Raw genomic sequence first — 14,315 nt, 5'->3', positions numbered from 1 at the left:
GAATACCTTAACTTTCTTCAAGAGAGTTAGTGTAAAAATGAGAGGATGAGGTGAGGTATTTATAGGAGAGCATCACCCTCTCTCAAATCTGAAAATTAATAAGAGGCAATCTAGCTTTAGGCTAGCTTAGGTGATGTGTCTAAGGGTGGTGGAGTGAGGAGATTTGGTGAGTGATTTAGGGGATTATGGAAGCTTTGACTTTTCTTGTTTAAAAAGCCCTTGCCCATGACATGATTAATAATTCGACTTCGTCCAGAAATATACGATCTACTGATTTAGGTTTTTTGTTATCTTTAATTATTTATTATTAGTTGATATTCTTGTGTGGGGTAATTAATGTGATAAAGTAATTTTTGAAATGGTACGAATAAATTATTGAAGTTCTTATTATTTTTGGAAAAAATACAAGCTCTTTTTAATTTTTTTTGTCTCTATTAGTCAAAATTGGTTTGTAGCAACGGTTGAGTAAATGCAAGGTAGCCAAAGCTTACTGTAGTGTAGATAGCCTATTGAAGTTAAACTTACACTAAAACTAGTTGTCAAATTTCAAATTTAGCGAATGACTAAAAAGGACAGAACATTTATCCATTAATTTTACAATTATATAAGTAAATATTTATTAATATTTTGATATAATTATTAGTAGTGTGATGTAGTTAATGTAATTTGACAAATTCTTATAGATTAAAATTGACAATAAATTATTGAAAACTCCTATTATTTTTTGTAAAACAACTTTCGGAAAATTTAGTTAGCTACAAGTTCCATTTTTGAAAGTTGTAAAATTTATTTTATTTTCGGTCATTTAAGAAATTTAATAGCTTATGGATCTGGTCAAAAACCCGAAGTTATGTGAAAAGTTAGAAACTTTCTTTGTCTAACAACATCTTCAAACTCCATTTAATATTCATTTATCGAATAACTTTATAACTTATTCACTTAACCGAAGAGCTAGAAGTTTTCCGAAAAGTTAAAAAACTCATGTTAATGAATACTGCCTTAAGTGACAACATAGTTGATATCCTTTCCCTCCTTAGATTTTTCTGATATTATTTTGCTCAAAATAATTTGAACTAAAAATTAAGCTCATTAAATAAATTAATTAAAATTGAGCAAAATATAATTCGATTCGCCAAGTTCATATACAAACTCGATTATATATGTACATAATATATATAAACACGAGAGTGACTTAAGTGATAAGAACTCTCATATAAAGTTTATAATAAGATGATGAAGATTAAAATTTACTTAAAAATCATATGATTACTTAAAAGTTATATGACTTATCTTTTAATATCAAGAACTAAAATAATATCTAAACATACATATTATTTGTTCTCATTTCTCATATTATAATTTGTGTTTACTTGAGTCACTTTCTATATATACATATACTTGTACATAATCTTTACTATGTGAACGTTAATTGACAACTATATTTATTATTATTATTCACAAACTTTTACTACATGCATATGTATAATTCATGTGCACATTGTAGACCCTTTAAGTTTGTACTCAGGAATGACATAATTTTGAGTTCATTAGATCACTTTATTAAAGTTTTACCTCAAAACCAATTGATAATGAGATTGAGTAAAATACATCTTTTTTGCAGAAGTCTCAAAGATCAATCGAATGACTACCTCTGATCCATGATAACCGAAGAAAGTTGTGCTCGCTCTCCAACATCATATTAAAATTAAATCTCAAAACCAATTAAAAATACAAGGAATAACCCAACAAGTATACAAATCAATAGATGAAACAAGTAATATAAGATTTACTTTCCAACAAATTCATCAACTTAGATCAAACTTGAGACAAAAATAGTTCCATATTGAACTCTGCTCAAAACTTGAGCTGAATCAATACTTATTGAGTGAAGCTCTTTGAAGTCCATTATCCTTTCAACCTTCATTTTCAACTATAGAAAAAATAAAAGAATCATTATTAAACAAGGACAAAACCGTAAATCAATTGCTCCCACCAGGGGTGCTTTCGTCATACAAATATTTACCGCAACTTTCTACGACATTCGTGCAAGTCACAGAAGCCAAAACAAATCTACACCGTCCGATCTAAGTCCAAGTTCCCAGATCTAGAAACCCTAGAACCCCACCTTTCTCTCCTCACACAACATTTTAAATCGCAATTCCAACCCATTTCCCCTCTCCATCTTCTTTCTCTTCCTCCCTCATTCTCTCTCTACAGTATTCGTTTCATTTAGTTTTTAGAGAGAGAAAGTGTGCACCAAACGCTGTCGTTTTATTCCAGCTTCGAAATTTCGAATTAGGGTTTGCTCCTTTCTTCCTTTTCTTTTTCAATGGAGAGATTGGTGGGTTCTTCGGCTGCGACGACGTCGTATCAGGGATACGTGAGCTGGGAGGAGGTGTTTGTTTCGAGTGAAAAGGGAAGAAGGGTTGTTCATTACTTTCTCAAGAGACAAAGCGGAGATTCTGATCTTGCTGTTATAGGAAAAGAGAAGAGCTTGAGACACATGTCTTATCGTTATGCGTTGAGGAATCCTTCTTTAGGTCCTTATTTGAAGCTCAGATCAAGAAGAGAGGTTATTGATTGGTTGGATTCAATCATTTCAGGTTCGTTCACACGCTTCTTCACCTCAAATCTGTGGTTTTTATTAAATAAAATTTTGATAGTTCACCCTTCATATTATTTGATTTGAGGTGTGAAATTCGTTTTTTTCCAGAAAAATTATGGGATTTGGGATTCATTTGAGTGAAGTTCTTTACCTTCTTCACCTTGTTATTGTATTTTCCTCATAATTTTGTTTTTTTAATAAAAGTTTCACAATTTTCTATATTCCACCTTTCATTATTTTTGTTCCGATTACTTAATTTTGTCTCGTTCTTTTTTCTTTCTAATTTTCATATGGAGAAATATCGAAATTTAGATTAATTCATCTGGCACCACTTGTAATGCGTTTTTCCTTGACACCCCACTTCCTTCTATTATTCTCTCAAATGTGTGTTTTTTAAATCGTTTCGATTATTCACCCTTTTGGTTCTGGGATTTGGATTCTTCAACTTATTTTTTAAGAAAAACTATTCTGGGATTTGGATTCTTTTCACCTTATCTTCTCCACAAATTTGTATGTATTTTTTGAGACGTTATAGAATTTCAACAAATCATCCTTTTGGGATTTGGTGGTTGGAATTTGTTTGTTTTTTTATTACGGTACTATTTATTTTTTATCAGAAAATTGTTTTTCGGTGTTCCGGTTGCAAAATTTTGTCACCCCTTTGAATTTTCATATAACCATATGGGTTTTTGTGAAAGATTGAGATTTGGATTGATTCGTACGCAACCATTGTCGTGCGTTGCTGCGTTATTCTTCGATGTCTCACCTCCTGGTTTTGCGGTTTGGTTTTGTCCTTCTCATTCTCTTCCGTGTTTCATGATTTTGCCATGTACATCTTCCCATGGTATTAAATGCGTAGCATCATTGAAAATGTTCTGTTGTATTATATCACTATTTTATGTTCTATGTTACTCTCTCTTTTGATTGATTTATGTTATAGTTCTTTCAGGGATTTTATTCTCCAAATTATTTTCAAGCGCAATTTGTAGCCTATGCTTCACAAATTACTTGATCTGTTTATATTTTTGATGAAGAGATTTTCACCTTTGTTTTGTCAATTTGGGTTTTGGCACGATAGGTGATAGATAACCTTGATTTCCTGTGGCTTGAATTTAATCTTGTAGCTAAGGTACCTGTGGTTAATTGCCAACGGTTCTTAGATTATGTTGTGTTCTTTGGCCTTTAAATATAGTTGTTTTTATTGGATGCTGTGTCTGTTGGGGCTTCTCTAATTGAAGTTGAAATCGTTCTCTTTTGCTGTTAAATCTATTGATTCATATGCAGCGGATGTATCTCATGCGGCAGATGCTATCATGGTAGGCGAACATGGTTGTGGACCTGAAATTCAAACCTGGAAGGTAGTGATTTTGCACATGTGTTGACTCAGATGATTATCTTCTTTTTGCTGTATATGTTGCTCTGCTCTTTATAATGTCTAATAACATCTCTTATTTAACCATCCTGTTTTTATAGGATAATCAAACACAGAAAGTGAGGCTCTTTGCAAAAGAATTCACATGGTTTGGGTCACCCTGGACCTGTAGGAAAAGAAGAAACCACTATCCGTCATTTAAGAGGAATGGTTTTCAGATATCTGTGAGTCTTCTTCATTTTGTCATGTGCTTTATTTATGTATTTCCATTTTATGTTAGCCAGATATGGTTTGTATTCTAATTCCTATAGTCATGTACTTAGGTTTCTTTTGCTTGTCTTCTCATAAATTTTCAGGTAAATGATTTCGTATATGTTCTAGCAGAAGAGGACAAACGTCTAGTTGCATACTTGGAAGACCTGTATGAGGATTCCAGAGGCAACAAGATGGTTGTGGTGCGATGGTTTCACAAAATTGACGAGGTTGGTATTGTTTTGCCTCACAGTTTTAGTGACCGAGAGGTTTTCTTTTCTCATTATCTTCAAGATCTGAGTATTGAATGCATAGATGGATTGGCTAGCGTCCTCAGCCCCCAGCATTACGTAAAGTTTCATAATGAGACCCGGGATACACACTTGCAACCATTCATGTGTGAGCATCAATTTGACGATGATGATGTCAAACCCTTTGATATAACTCAAATTAAGGGTTACTGGAAGCAGGAAGTACTCGGCTACATGTATACTCTCTCTGACTCAAAGTCCGATGGGAGTCCTGGACAATCGAAGTTTAGCGGGAGTCCTGGACAATCAATGTCTAATGGAAGTTCTGGGCAATCTGATGATAGCTCAGAACTGGAAAAGAACTTCCAGTGTTCTACCGGGGTTAGACCTAACAAGAGACAGCGCTGTATTAAAGTTGACGTAAAAGAAACAATCGATTTAGCTGTCTCTAAATTGGAAAATCCAAGTAATAGTAAGTTTAATATGAAAACCAGTACTGGAAACAATTCATTAAAACCAGTTGGTCCCACCCCATTGGCAACCATCAAAGAGACAAATGACAAGGCTTCACTGTATTTAGTTGTTGGTTGCCAAGTTGAGGTCCTCTCTCAAGACAGTGGGATTAGAGGTTGTTGGTTCAGAGCTTCCGTGATTAAGAAGCACAAAGATAAACTGAAGGTACAATATCAAGATGTCCAGGATGCAGTTGATGAGGCTAAGAACCTTGAGGTTTGTTAATGAACATATTTTTTTTACCTTCATGTTATTTATGGATGAATTACAGATATATATAGAGAGGGAGACTAACTTCATTTTTATTCATTTTCTTCTGAAGGAATGGGTTCCAGCTTCCAGAGTTGCAGTTCCTGATGATCTTGGTCTTCGAATGCATGGGAGGACCAAGATCCGGCCAGCACCAGAGGCTAATAAATGTGGAACTTCTTGGGTCGGTGGTGTTGGTTCCGTTGTTGATGTCTGGTGGCATGATGGATGGTGGGAAGGCATTGTTGTTAAGAAAGAGTCTGAAGCCAATTTTCATGTTTATTTCCCAGGTATGCCCTTCTCTCTCTATATATATTTTACATGTTAAATAGGTTTCAAGTTTTGTCCATAATCTTTTTGGGCCATGAAATTATGATTAATCCTTATGGTAATGTCTTTGCAGGGGAAAAGGTGGTGTCAACTTTTGGTCCAGATAAGTTAAGACATTCTCATGATTGGTCAGGGAATGGGTGGGTGAATATGAATGAAAGGCCTGATCTTGTGACTTCTATATTATCAAGTTTAAAAACAAAGCAAGAGTCCTCCAAATCCTATGACAGCAAATCAACTATAGCATCTGGAGATGGAATACAATCTAAGCAATCCGATACGTGCTCGGATTCTAAAAGGGATAAACCTAGAAAATCTGAGGTCGTTCCAGAGCTCTTGAAGAATGATTTGTTTCCTCAACTAAGCTGGAAGTCATACAAGAAGAGAAGCAGAGGTGGTAGCCCATGTCAAAAGTCCCCCAAGATTGTGGTATCTGATTCTGCTGACAGTTTTGTAATTCCAGCATCACTGAAAGTTGACCATGAGGATTACAATCATGGAGGGGATCCTTCCATTTTTAGTTCTTCAGTTGTTCCTTCTTTAACCAACTTGGTCATGTGTAGGTGATCACTGCATGACTAATTTCTTTATAATGATGTCTAGTCTTCTAGCTCTATGCTTCTCATACCCCTTCCCTTTTTTCAAAGGTAAATATTTTCACAACTCATACTACTGCATCCATTCGATGCATTTCTTGTTCTTTTTCATTTAGGTCCTTGTTATATCTTGGTGTTGCTTAGGTTCACTCTTCCCCTTCCTTAATCTATAGTGTGTTTGATCTGTGGCATCGAAGCTTCACTTCATTTGGGTGGTTTGTGTTCAATAGAAAAGCCCAAAGAGGCAAGGATGGTGCCATTAAAGTTTTGGTAGAGTTTATAGGCTATAGTGGATAGGTTGTGAGATTTTTTATTTATTTTATTTAATGAAATGTTTCAATGTAATTGTATCACTTTCTCCAATAAGAGCAGAACTTTAAATTATACCTTCATTCATCTTGGTTCTCCCTCTCCCCCTCCCCAATATGTGTTTATTGATATTGGTAAATACTATACATCTCTTTCCAATTTTTGGAAATCAAATTTGTACATGAATCCTCAAGTCTGGTAATGTTGCATACTCGTATTCATTTGTTTTTGAAATCATGTGGTTATTATCTTTGAAGAACAATAAAAGCACTTAAAAACCTGGATGAAAGTGAGATTTTGTTTAAAGTAGAGAAGGTAAGTTTCAAAGTTTTAGATAAAAGGCCATATTTTGTCAGTGCCTTCAAACAATCTACTGATAATGTTGTTACTACAATTAGACCAATATAAGCATGTCATTCATATTTGTAAGCAAAGGACAAATAAAGAAATAACGGAATACTGCATTACCTAATGTTTCCAAAACCGTACAGAGTTGCTGACCTTTGAATGATGAATCCTCTTAATATATTTGCAAATGTTTTTTATATGGCTACAGTGAAGAATTTTTTCCATTTAAAATTTGCTTTATTAAGTATCAAGAGGATTATTCGGATAACTTAGGAACATTGCTGGGTTTTTGCGAAGATATCATTCTACAATCCTGATACTTTTTAAAACAATTAATTTTCATCTTCTCATAGTCGATAAAGCTAAACTAGCTTAAACTCAGACTCATATAAAATATCAAATATATATGTGACTAGACTAAAAAAGGTTATGTTAAAGAAAACAAAAGAGGTAGTTTCGTATTCAATATTATTGTTTTTTGCATACTAAGAATCGTTTGACATTGATTTCCAAACAATAAATATAAATTGCATCATTGGTATTCCTTTGAGAATACTCTTAACTTGTTAACCCAATTAAATATCATAAAAAATAATCATTACGATGTTACAATAGATTAATTAATATCAGGAACATCCAGAATTTCATATCTGATAAAACTTTTTTATTTAGGGGTAGTAAAAGAAACATTTTTTCCACATATTTTGATATTAAAAATCCAATTTTAGAGATTGACTAGGATACAATAAAATTAATGCTCTTGACTGTTTTAATGATAAAATTTGATATTTCCTCAAAACTACAAAACATATACCAAATAATTATTTGATTTTTCAGCATGATATCTTTTATTTTAGAAAAAAAATTAAAGGTAATAATGTAGATTGGCTTGTGTTGATGGTTAGTAATTGATAATCATAACATAAAAGTTGGGTATTAAACCTTTGCCAAATTACTGAAAAAATAACTATAAAAAGAATGCTTGTGAAATTTGAAGTTAAAATTGAGTCAAATACATTAATTTGATATAACTTTTATAAATCTGTTGGCAACTTATACTTTGTATTTTTAAGGTGATTCATCGTTTATCTTTTCTATTTTCACATTGGGCGTTCTCAATCCCAACCAAAGTCTTTTTATCATCGAACTCAGTGGTAAGTTTTTTCCTCCACATAATTCATTCATGTTTTGTGAACCAAAAATTTAGAAATTTAATTTCCGACTACATTTGTAGCAAGAAGATATCTTATGCATTAAATATGTGATGTTATGTTACACTATCAACACATGATATGTCATTGATGAAATAAAAGTATCTCTGTTAGTGGTGCATGTTATACCAAATGTAAGCACCCATATAAAACTCTTTCTTTAGTTCCTATCTTTCCTATTCTTTAATTTGCCAACAACATCCATTTCAACATCTCAATCTTATTAATATTTGCCATTTCATTACTAGTTGCAGGAGTATAAATTGGTTCCGATTTAAACTATAAAACTGATGAGATTGAATTAAAAAACACAGTTCGATTTCACCATTTAATTAAACTGTTAAACCAAATTAAATTACCATTGGTCATTAACATAATCAAACCATATTCTTATATTCCATTCAATTCCTGAATAACTAAAAAAATGAATTTAACCATTACACCATACAATTGCTGGTAATATACGTTAATAACTAATATTTTTTATTACCTCTGCTGTATCTCTCCTATATATTGAATCGGAGCCTGAGCAAACTACTTGCATTCTGTCAAGGTTTCTTCCTTTGTCTGGTTGGTATCTTAAATTGAAATTTAAAATAAATTATATGATCACTTTTGATGTAATTAACTTTTATTTTGTATGAATTATTTATATACGTATATTATTCATAATTTTGAAGTGTTAATATATTAGTTTATTAATTAATTAGATGTAAAATATAATTTGTAATAATTGATAGTGATGAAATAAGTTTTATACCAAGATATAGGCAAAGTCTTATTTTTACCAACTGTGAGCATATCTTATTGACATTGAAGGAATATGTTGTGCCATGTTTAGTGGTGATCATGTATAAGACTTGACTATGAAGACATGAATAGAATAATTGAAAGTAAATGTGAGGCTACCCTTAAATGGACCACTTCCAATGGATACAACAAAAAAAGGGATAAGAAGGACACACTTGTTTGACTTTAGCTAATGCTATATATCTAAACTTTAGAATAATATAATCAATTCCTCATTTACTCTTCAGCATTACCACTAGATAATCTTTTTATTTCTTTTTTTGTTTAAGGCAAGGCATTGTCAAAGGACCACGTACTACTCCACAACTTGCATACTTGCTCAACTTGATTCCCTTTCTAGAAGCCTAGTAAGATCCCCATAAAACAAAAATTATACTTTTTTTTGTACCATCAAGGTATCCTTTACCCCTTTTAGGTAAGGAACTCATCTCTTTCGGTACGTGATTGCCCCTTACAATAAGTGTTATTCTTGTAAATCGAACTTTTGACATTTTGATCATCTTCGATCTATCAAGTCCTTGCATCACTACACCAATACTTTGTGGGAACAAAAAATACATTTGTTATTTCACAAAGTGTGCCGTTTGTTGTAATTGATCGAAAATATATATTTAAGTTAAAAGTTTAATAATTAATTATTCTCCGCACCAATCACATCAAATATGGTACACTTTGAGATAAAAGATGTACTCCTATAAAAACCATTAGTTTAGTTGACCCACTGGATTAGTTCAGTGCCTGCTATGGTTGATTGCTCTCTTATTTAACTCTTATCATTTGTTTTGAAGCAGTTTTAGGGAAAAACATGGATGGTCTAATACTGTTCAACTCATTATATCAAATATTAGAACTTAGATAATTGACCCCTTTAATCATGTCTTTCATAGCTCATAATGACATTTAATCATTATAAATACCCATGATGAGTATTAGCTATGTCATAAAAGTCAACCATGTTCATAACAGCTAATTATAAGCATACTAGACATATTATTTAATTTAAAACGGATATGATTATATTTTAGTTTTTTTCCATGCATTCAAGGCCTATTTGGTAAGCAACTTTGAAGGAATAATTCTTGTGAAGAAAACAAAACAACTAATGACTATGTGGGGTTGCTAGTGCAAGAGCAATCTTTGTCAACTTGGGCATAAAACCATTTTCACTTTACCATACTATTGTACCATTTTCAGTTCTTTTTCTTTCTCACCAACTACAAAACCCTAAAGATGGGGTTACTCTATCACCATAGAAGGTTCTGTTAGTATATCATTTTCTGCATATTCCTCTCTCTGAAAGATGGGATTGAAGCTTCAAACCTATTAAATATATATAAAGGCTCTTTCTGATACAGTTGCACACCTAAGCATAATGGCTTTTGAAGATGATGCTAAAAAGGAGCTTAAGGAAGTTAGTAGAAAAATATCAAAAGCTTTTCCTCTTTCTAGGACTAGTCTAGCATCTATGGAGTCTTTGTCCCTACCCATGGTTTGTGTTCTTGCTTATTCTATTTTGAGGTTTGGACATTGAGTTATAGATTCTGGTGCTAATGGTTTGGTTCTTTGGTTCTGCTGTTATAAAAATAGGTTCAGGAGGTTGTTCTTTCTGCAGACATGCAATGTGAGAAGTGCCTAAAGAGGATTACTGACATTATTGCAAAAATGAATGGTAAGCTTATTTGTTAAATTCCCTTCATTGGAAATTTGGAATGCTATCTTCTAAATTTTTAGACAGCATATTAGTTTGTTGCAGATGTTTGTCAAATTGGTGATTGTTTTTTTAAAAGGAAAGTTGCTGACTTTTTGATACAATTGCAAGGAAGTAAAATTGTTGATTGATTTGAAGCATTATATATAAGCATAAGGGCAACAAGGCATTTGAAAATATGCTAATATTTTTCTCAAAAAATTCTCATCATGTAAAAAATCTATCTTGACATGAACACAATTTATGTTTTTTTATACTATCAAAAATATTTTCTTTCGGGCTATGTGACTACTCCTTCTAACAAGTGTCGCTCCCACGTATTGAACCATTAACCTTTTGGTCATTCTGAAGATCTAGCATCACCTTATACCACTAAATCAAAATATATGAAAATATAAAGAAAAAATTGGAGGAGGTTGTGAAGTAATCTAGTCACCACTCTGTCTTTGCTTGTAAATGTGATTCATAAAAATCTAATTTGTATAACTATTCATAGATAAAATCATAACAAATGTTTATTAGAAAAATAGCACTACAAATATCCAAAGAATTGTACTTTTTAAACTTCTGTTGCTAATTTTAGTATTTCTTAAGCTTGTTGGCTTAATTGCTTATATTAATGTACTGAACTAATAAGAGCCTTGGGTTTTATGCTTTGTAATGAATAAAAACTTAACCTTGAAATACAATTACAATTTTATTTTCTCTTGTTAACTCTTGATACATGCCTCATTTTTTATCTTATTCTTTAGTAGAGACAGAATCTGTGGTGTTGAATGTGCTGGAAGAGAAAGTAACACTTACTTTTAGATATGCAACTGTTGATAAAGTAGTCACAAGGCAAATCACTCCTATCAGCAAGAATCTGCTACCTAAAGTTGCCATTATCAAACACATATTTGGGCAAATGATCCACTCGCTCATAGGATTATTCTGAAGATTGATTTGACAATGTAAATAACAAAGTTTTGTATTCATGATTGAATTTGTTTTGTGATTGATTTCTGAATTTGTCACATTAGACATGGGCATTCTCATAGTCATATAGACTAGAAGGGAAATAAAGATATGGAGGAAAATGATTTTAGTGAACTTTGTATTCAAATCAATTTTTCTGTCCTATAGAAGTTGTTTCACACCATGCACGATCGATTCATGTAAGGCCAACACTTTTTTCATAAAAATATCCACATTGTTTCCATAACATCCCTAAAGTTAGAGTAAAGAATGGGGATAATCTTATTTGTATTGTCTCCATCAATTATGGCCCCAGTTTCCTTTAACATATGGGCTATAAGCTTTCCTAAAAACAAAATAAACAAATCCTAACACATATTTTGGAATTTGTGAAGAAAAAAATATAGAAATGTTGTGTTATCGTCTATTTGCGAGTTAAGTTTTGAAAGGGCATGAAAGAAAATAGAAGATTTCGGAATCATATCACTAGTGTATTTTATGACTTTCAAACCTTCCATTTTATAACTCAATTCGCAAATAGACCCTTAATGTGGTTCAAAAACAGAATAACCAGTGGGCTAACCTCCCCCTCTTCTTGACTTTGGAAACACATAAAGATGTGCTTGTCAATTTGGTGTTGCTTTAGATAATGCAAACCATTTGAATGAAGAGATGCTTCACCTTGCTATGATGTTTTCAAATAGATTTAGTGATGAGGTGAAGTCAAGGATAAAAAAGACTTATCAGACAAACTACTTCTTAGCTAGGTAGAGGAAGAATCAGATTCCAAAATGAAGGAAGATAATATCTTATTTGTTTGAGACAATGCAAAATTACAAATATAAGTTGTTGTACAAACATTCATATTCTCTAAGCCCACTTGTACCCAAAAAAATCCCCACAAGTTCCTTTCTCCCTATTATACCTTTTAGGCCTATCCATAATAAAAAAGCAATCCTGGGTACTGTTCATTCCAACCCCCTGTTAGAAAAGGCAAGTTTTTGTTCTATTCCCACAAAAAATCATCCTTTTCAAAAGTCAATGTATCATTTTCCTAAAGTATTTTAATGAATTTTGATATTGGTTCCATTTTGATAATTGCAGCCATGTTGCATGATCATGAGAATCAACGTTGATTGTGATGCTTGTTGCAGAAAATTGAGAAGAATCATTCTAAGGATGAAAGGTAAAAGAGTATTTAACAAAGAGTAATGACAATTGTTTTCTTTGGATTTACAAGACTTAGAAATTATTAAAGTGAATACAAACTTCAAAAACATTTTTTTCGGATGTCTAATCCAGTCATTCTCGAATTATATCTCAAATTCTGTTTCGCCTCAATAATAATAAGGAAACAAATAACAATAGTAATAAAAGTTTAATTTTTTTAATTGACTTGATATTAAGATAAAACAGGATTTGTTCCATGGTTGTAGACAACAAATCTTTGTTGGTAGTCATGCTAAAAATACCCTACTATCTACCAACTATTTCGGGTATAGTAGGTCAATAACTTGAGTTGTTCTCACTAAATAAAGAAAACTTAGTAAATTCTAACATTTTTTTCATTGCATATTGTAGAGATAGAAACTCATATGATAGAGAAGCAGAAGAGAACGGTGTGTGTATGTGGCAGATTTGTACCAGCAGATGTTGCAATAAGGATAAAGAAAAAAATGAACCGTAGAGTTGAGATCCTTGAAGTTGAAGAATTAGGAGGTGATGTCGAAAATGAACATGAACAGTTAGAGACAGCAGAGGAAACAGAGAGACCTCATATTCCCATGGTGGTATATCCTGGTCAAGGCCCTTCCTATCATCCAACCATGCCTATGGGACAGTGTATGTGATAGGTTACTTGTCAATGGTGGGTCCAAAACTACTCGGAATTATAGTTACCGTCTGTTTGTGAGTTGAGTTCTAGAAAGAAACAAAGAAAAAATAGAAGATTTCAGAGCCACAATGAAATGCACTTGTGACCCTAAATAAAACTTTTCCTTTTCCTTCTCCTCTAAAACACAACTCTTAAGTAGATCCTAAAGAAAGATAAATAATCACTTGTATATATATTTCAATGTAGAAAGTTAGAATAGGAGGATGTGCATAATTTGTATGACCATACAGAATTGTATAGTTGTGTTTGTGATTATATACATGACCAAAATAAGTAGTCCAAACTTTCAAAACATAACCATGACAGGATGCTATTGATTGGAAGCAAAATAAATTACTTCAATTTCATGTGAGAAGCGAACAATTACATCTTGGATTGCCTAAATTTGTATGGTACATTTTTTTCTTCAAACACTCAATTTTCTCATTTCTTATGTCAAAATCATACTTATATTTACCCAAATAAGAGGAATCTATTGAATATGGGATTTTTCCCCATACACTTCTCCTATTTGATGCATCAAAGTGTTGAAATTGATTAAATTTGAATTCAAGGTAGGTGAAAAGCTCATCAATCTCACATTAATATGCAATAGTTGCACATGTTGATGAATGGTATCTAGTTAAAAAGCCTCATCACATTAGTGGATTACTTTGGTCTTCATTGAACACTTTAACCAAACACAATAATATATCATGTCACATAAGTTAAACGATGTTTATAAAAGTTGGTATGGTTAGTTTACTCAAATTGTAATGTTTCTCATCGAATGGAAAATTTTGCACTGAGATTTGGTCTCCAGATCCCTTAGGGTTTGTTTACGAGGAAAGGGGAAACAACCTTGCAATCACTTAAACTTGTAAATTGAGCTCGAAGATTGAAGTAGCAGATGACACTGTGTCTCTGAATG

General features: G+C 32.4%; 3 protein-coding genes across 5 annotated transcripts; all 3 read left to right on the top strand.

Annotated features, from left to right (window-relative positions):
• Nucleotides 1–2,163: 2,163 nt before the first annotated feature.
• On the top strand, nucleotides 2,164–6,573 carry LOC109340874. Of its 2 annotated transcripts, none has more exons than XM_019578641.1 (6): nucleotides 2,164–2,603; nucleotides 3,890–3,963; nucleotides 4,079–4,201; nucleotides 4,334–5,209; nucleotides 5,316–5,532; nucleotides 5,646–6,573. In XM_019578641.1, exons 1-6 carry the CDS (start codon nucleotides 2,330–2,332, stop codon nucleotides 6,137–6,139), a joined length of 2,058 nt encoding a protein of 685 aa, XP_019434186.1. In that variant the 5' UTR covers nucleotides 2,164–2,329; the 3' UTR covers nucleotides 6,140–6,573. The 2 variants fall into 2 exon arrangements, with proteins under 2 accessions (XP_019434186.1, XP_019434185.1); XM_019578640.1 differs by having other exon boundaries at nucleotides 3,878–3,963.
• Nucleotides 6,574–9,889: 3,316 nt separating this feature from the next.
• On the top strand, nucleotides 9,890–11,693 carry LOC109340873. Of its 2 annotated transcripts, none has more exons than XM_019578638.1 (3): nucleotides 9,890–10,335; nucleotides 10,434–10,515; nucleotides 11,310–11,693. In XM_019578638.1, exons 1-3 carry the CDS (start codon nucleotides 10,219–10,221, stop codon nucleotides 11,489–11,491), a joined length of 381 nt encoding a protein of 126 aa, XP_019434183.1. In that variant the 5' UTR covers nucleotides 9,890–10,218; the 3' UTR covers nucleotides 11,492–11,693. The 2 variants fall into 2 exon arrangements, with proteins under 2 accessions (XP_019434183.1, XP_019434182.1); XM_019578637.1 differs by having other exon boundaries at nucleotides 9,894–10,335; nucleotides 11,307–11,693.
• Nucleotides 11,694–12,064: 371 nt separating this feature from the next.
• Nucleotides 12,065–13,744, top strand: LOC109340872. Its single transcript, XM_019578636.1, has 3 exons — nucleotides 12,065–12,504; nucleotides 12,616–12,697; nucleotides 13,093–13,744. The coding sequence occupies exons 1-3, from the start codon at nucleotides 12,337–12,339 to the stop codon at nucleotides 13,359–13,361; spliced, it is 519 nt and encodes a 172-aa protein (XP_019434181.1). The 5' UTR covers nucleotides 12,065–12,336; the 3' UTR covers nucleotides 13,362–13,744.
• Nucleotides 13,745–14,315: the final 571 nt, after the last annotated feature.

The sequence above is a fragment of the Lupinus angustifolius genome, unplaced genomic scaffold (assembly GCF_001865875.1).
Source record: "Lupinus angustifolius cultivar Tanjil unplaced genomic scaffold, LupAngTanjil_v1.0 Scaffold_276_16, whole genome shotgun sequence".
NCBI lineage: Eukaryota > Viridiplantae > Streptophyta > Magnoliopsida > Fabales > Fabaceae > Lupinus > Lupinus angustifolius.
Note: the sequence above shows the minus strand (reverse complement) of the source record. Positions and strands in the feature narration are given on the sequence as shown.

Excerpts from the sequence above, each read along its gene's own strand:
- LOC109340872 (XM_019578636.1), top strand. The coding sequence starts at position 12,337 with ATGCAAAATTACAAATATAAGTTGTTGTACAAACATTCATATTCTCTA. Across the intron at positions 12,505-12,615 it reads CCAACCCCCTGTTAGAAAAG|CCATGTTGCATGATCATGAG; the intron begins GCAAGTTTTTGT and ends TGATAATTGCAG. Across the intron at positions 12,698-13,092 it reads AATCATTCTAAGGATGAAAG|AGATAGAAACTCATATGATA; the intron begins GTAAAAGAGTAT and ends TGCATATTGTAG.
- LOC109340874 (XM_019578640.1), top strand. The coding sequence starts at position 2,330 with ATGGAGAGATTGGTGGGTTCTTCGGCTGCGACGACGTCGTATCAGGGA. Across the intron at positions 2,604-3,877 it reads GTTGGATTCAATCATTTCAG|ATTCATATGCAGCGGATGTA; the intron begins GTTCGTTCACAC and ends TTAAATCTATTG. Across the intron at positions 5,533-5,645 it reads TTTTCATGTTTATTTCCCAG|GGGAAAAGGTGGTGTCAACT; the intron begins GTATGCCCTTCT and ends ATGTCTTTGCAG.
- LOC109340873 (XM_019578637.1), top strand. The coding sequence starts at position 10,219 with ATGGCTTTTGAAGATGATGCTAAAAAGGAGCTTAAGGAAGTTAGTAGA. Across the intron at positions 10,336-10,433 it reads AGTCTTTGTCCCTACCCATG|GTTCAGGAGGTTGTTCTTTC; the intron begins GTTTGTGTTCTT and ends TTATAAAAATAG. Across the intron at positions 10,516-11,306 it reads CATTATTGCAAAAATGAATG|TAGAGACAGAATCTGTGGTG; the intron begins GTAAGCTTATTT and ends CTTATTCTTTAG.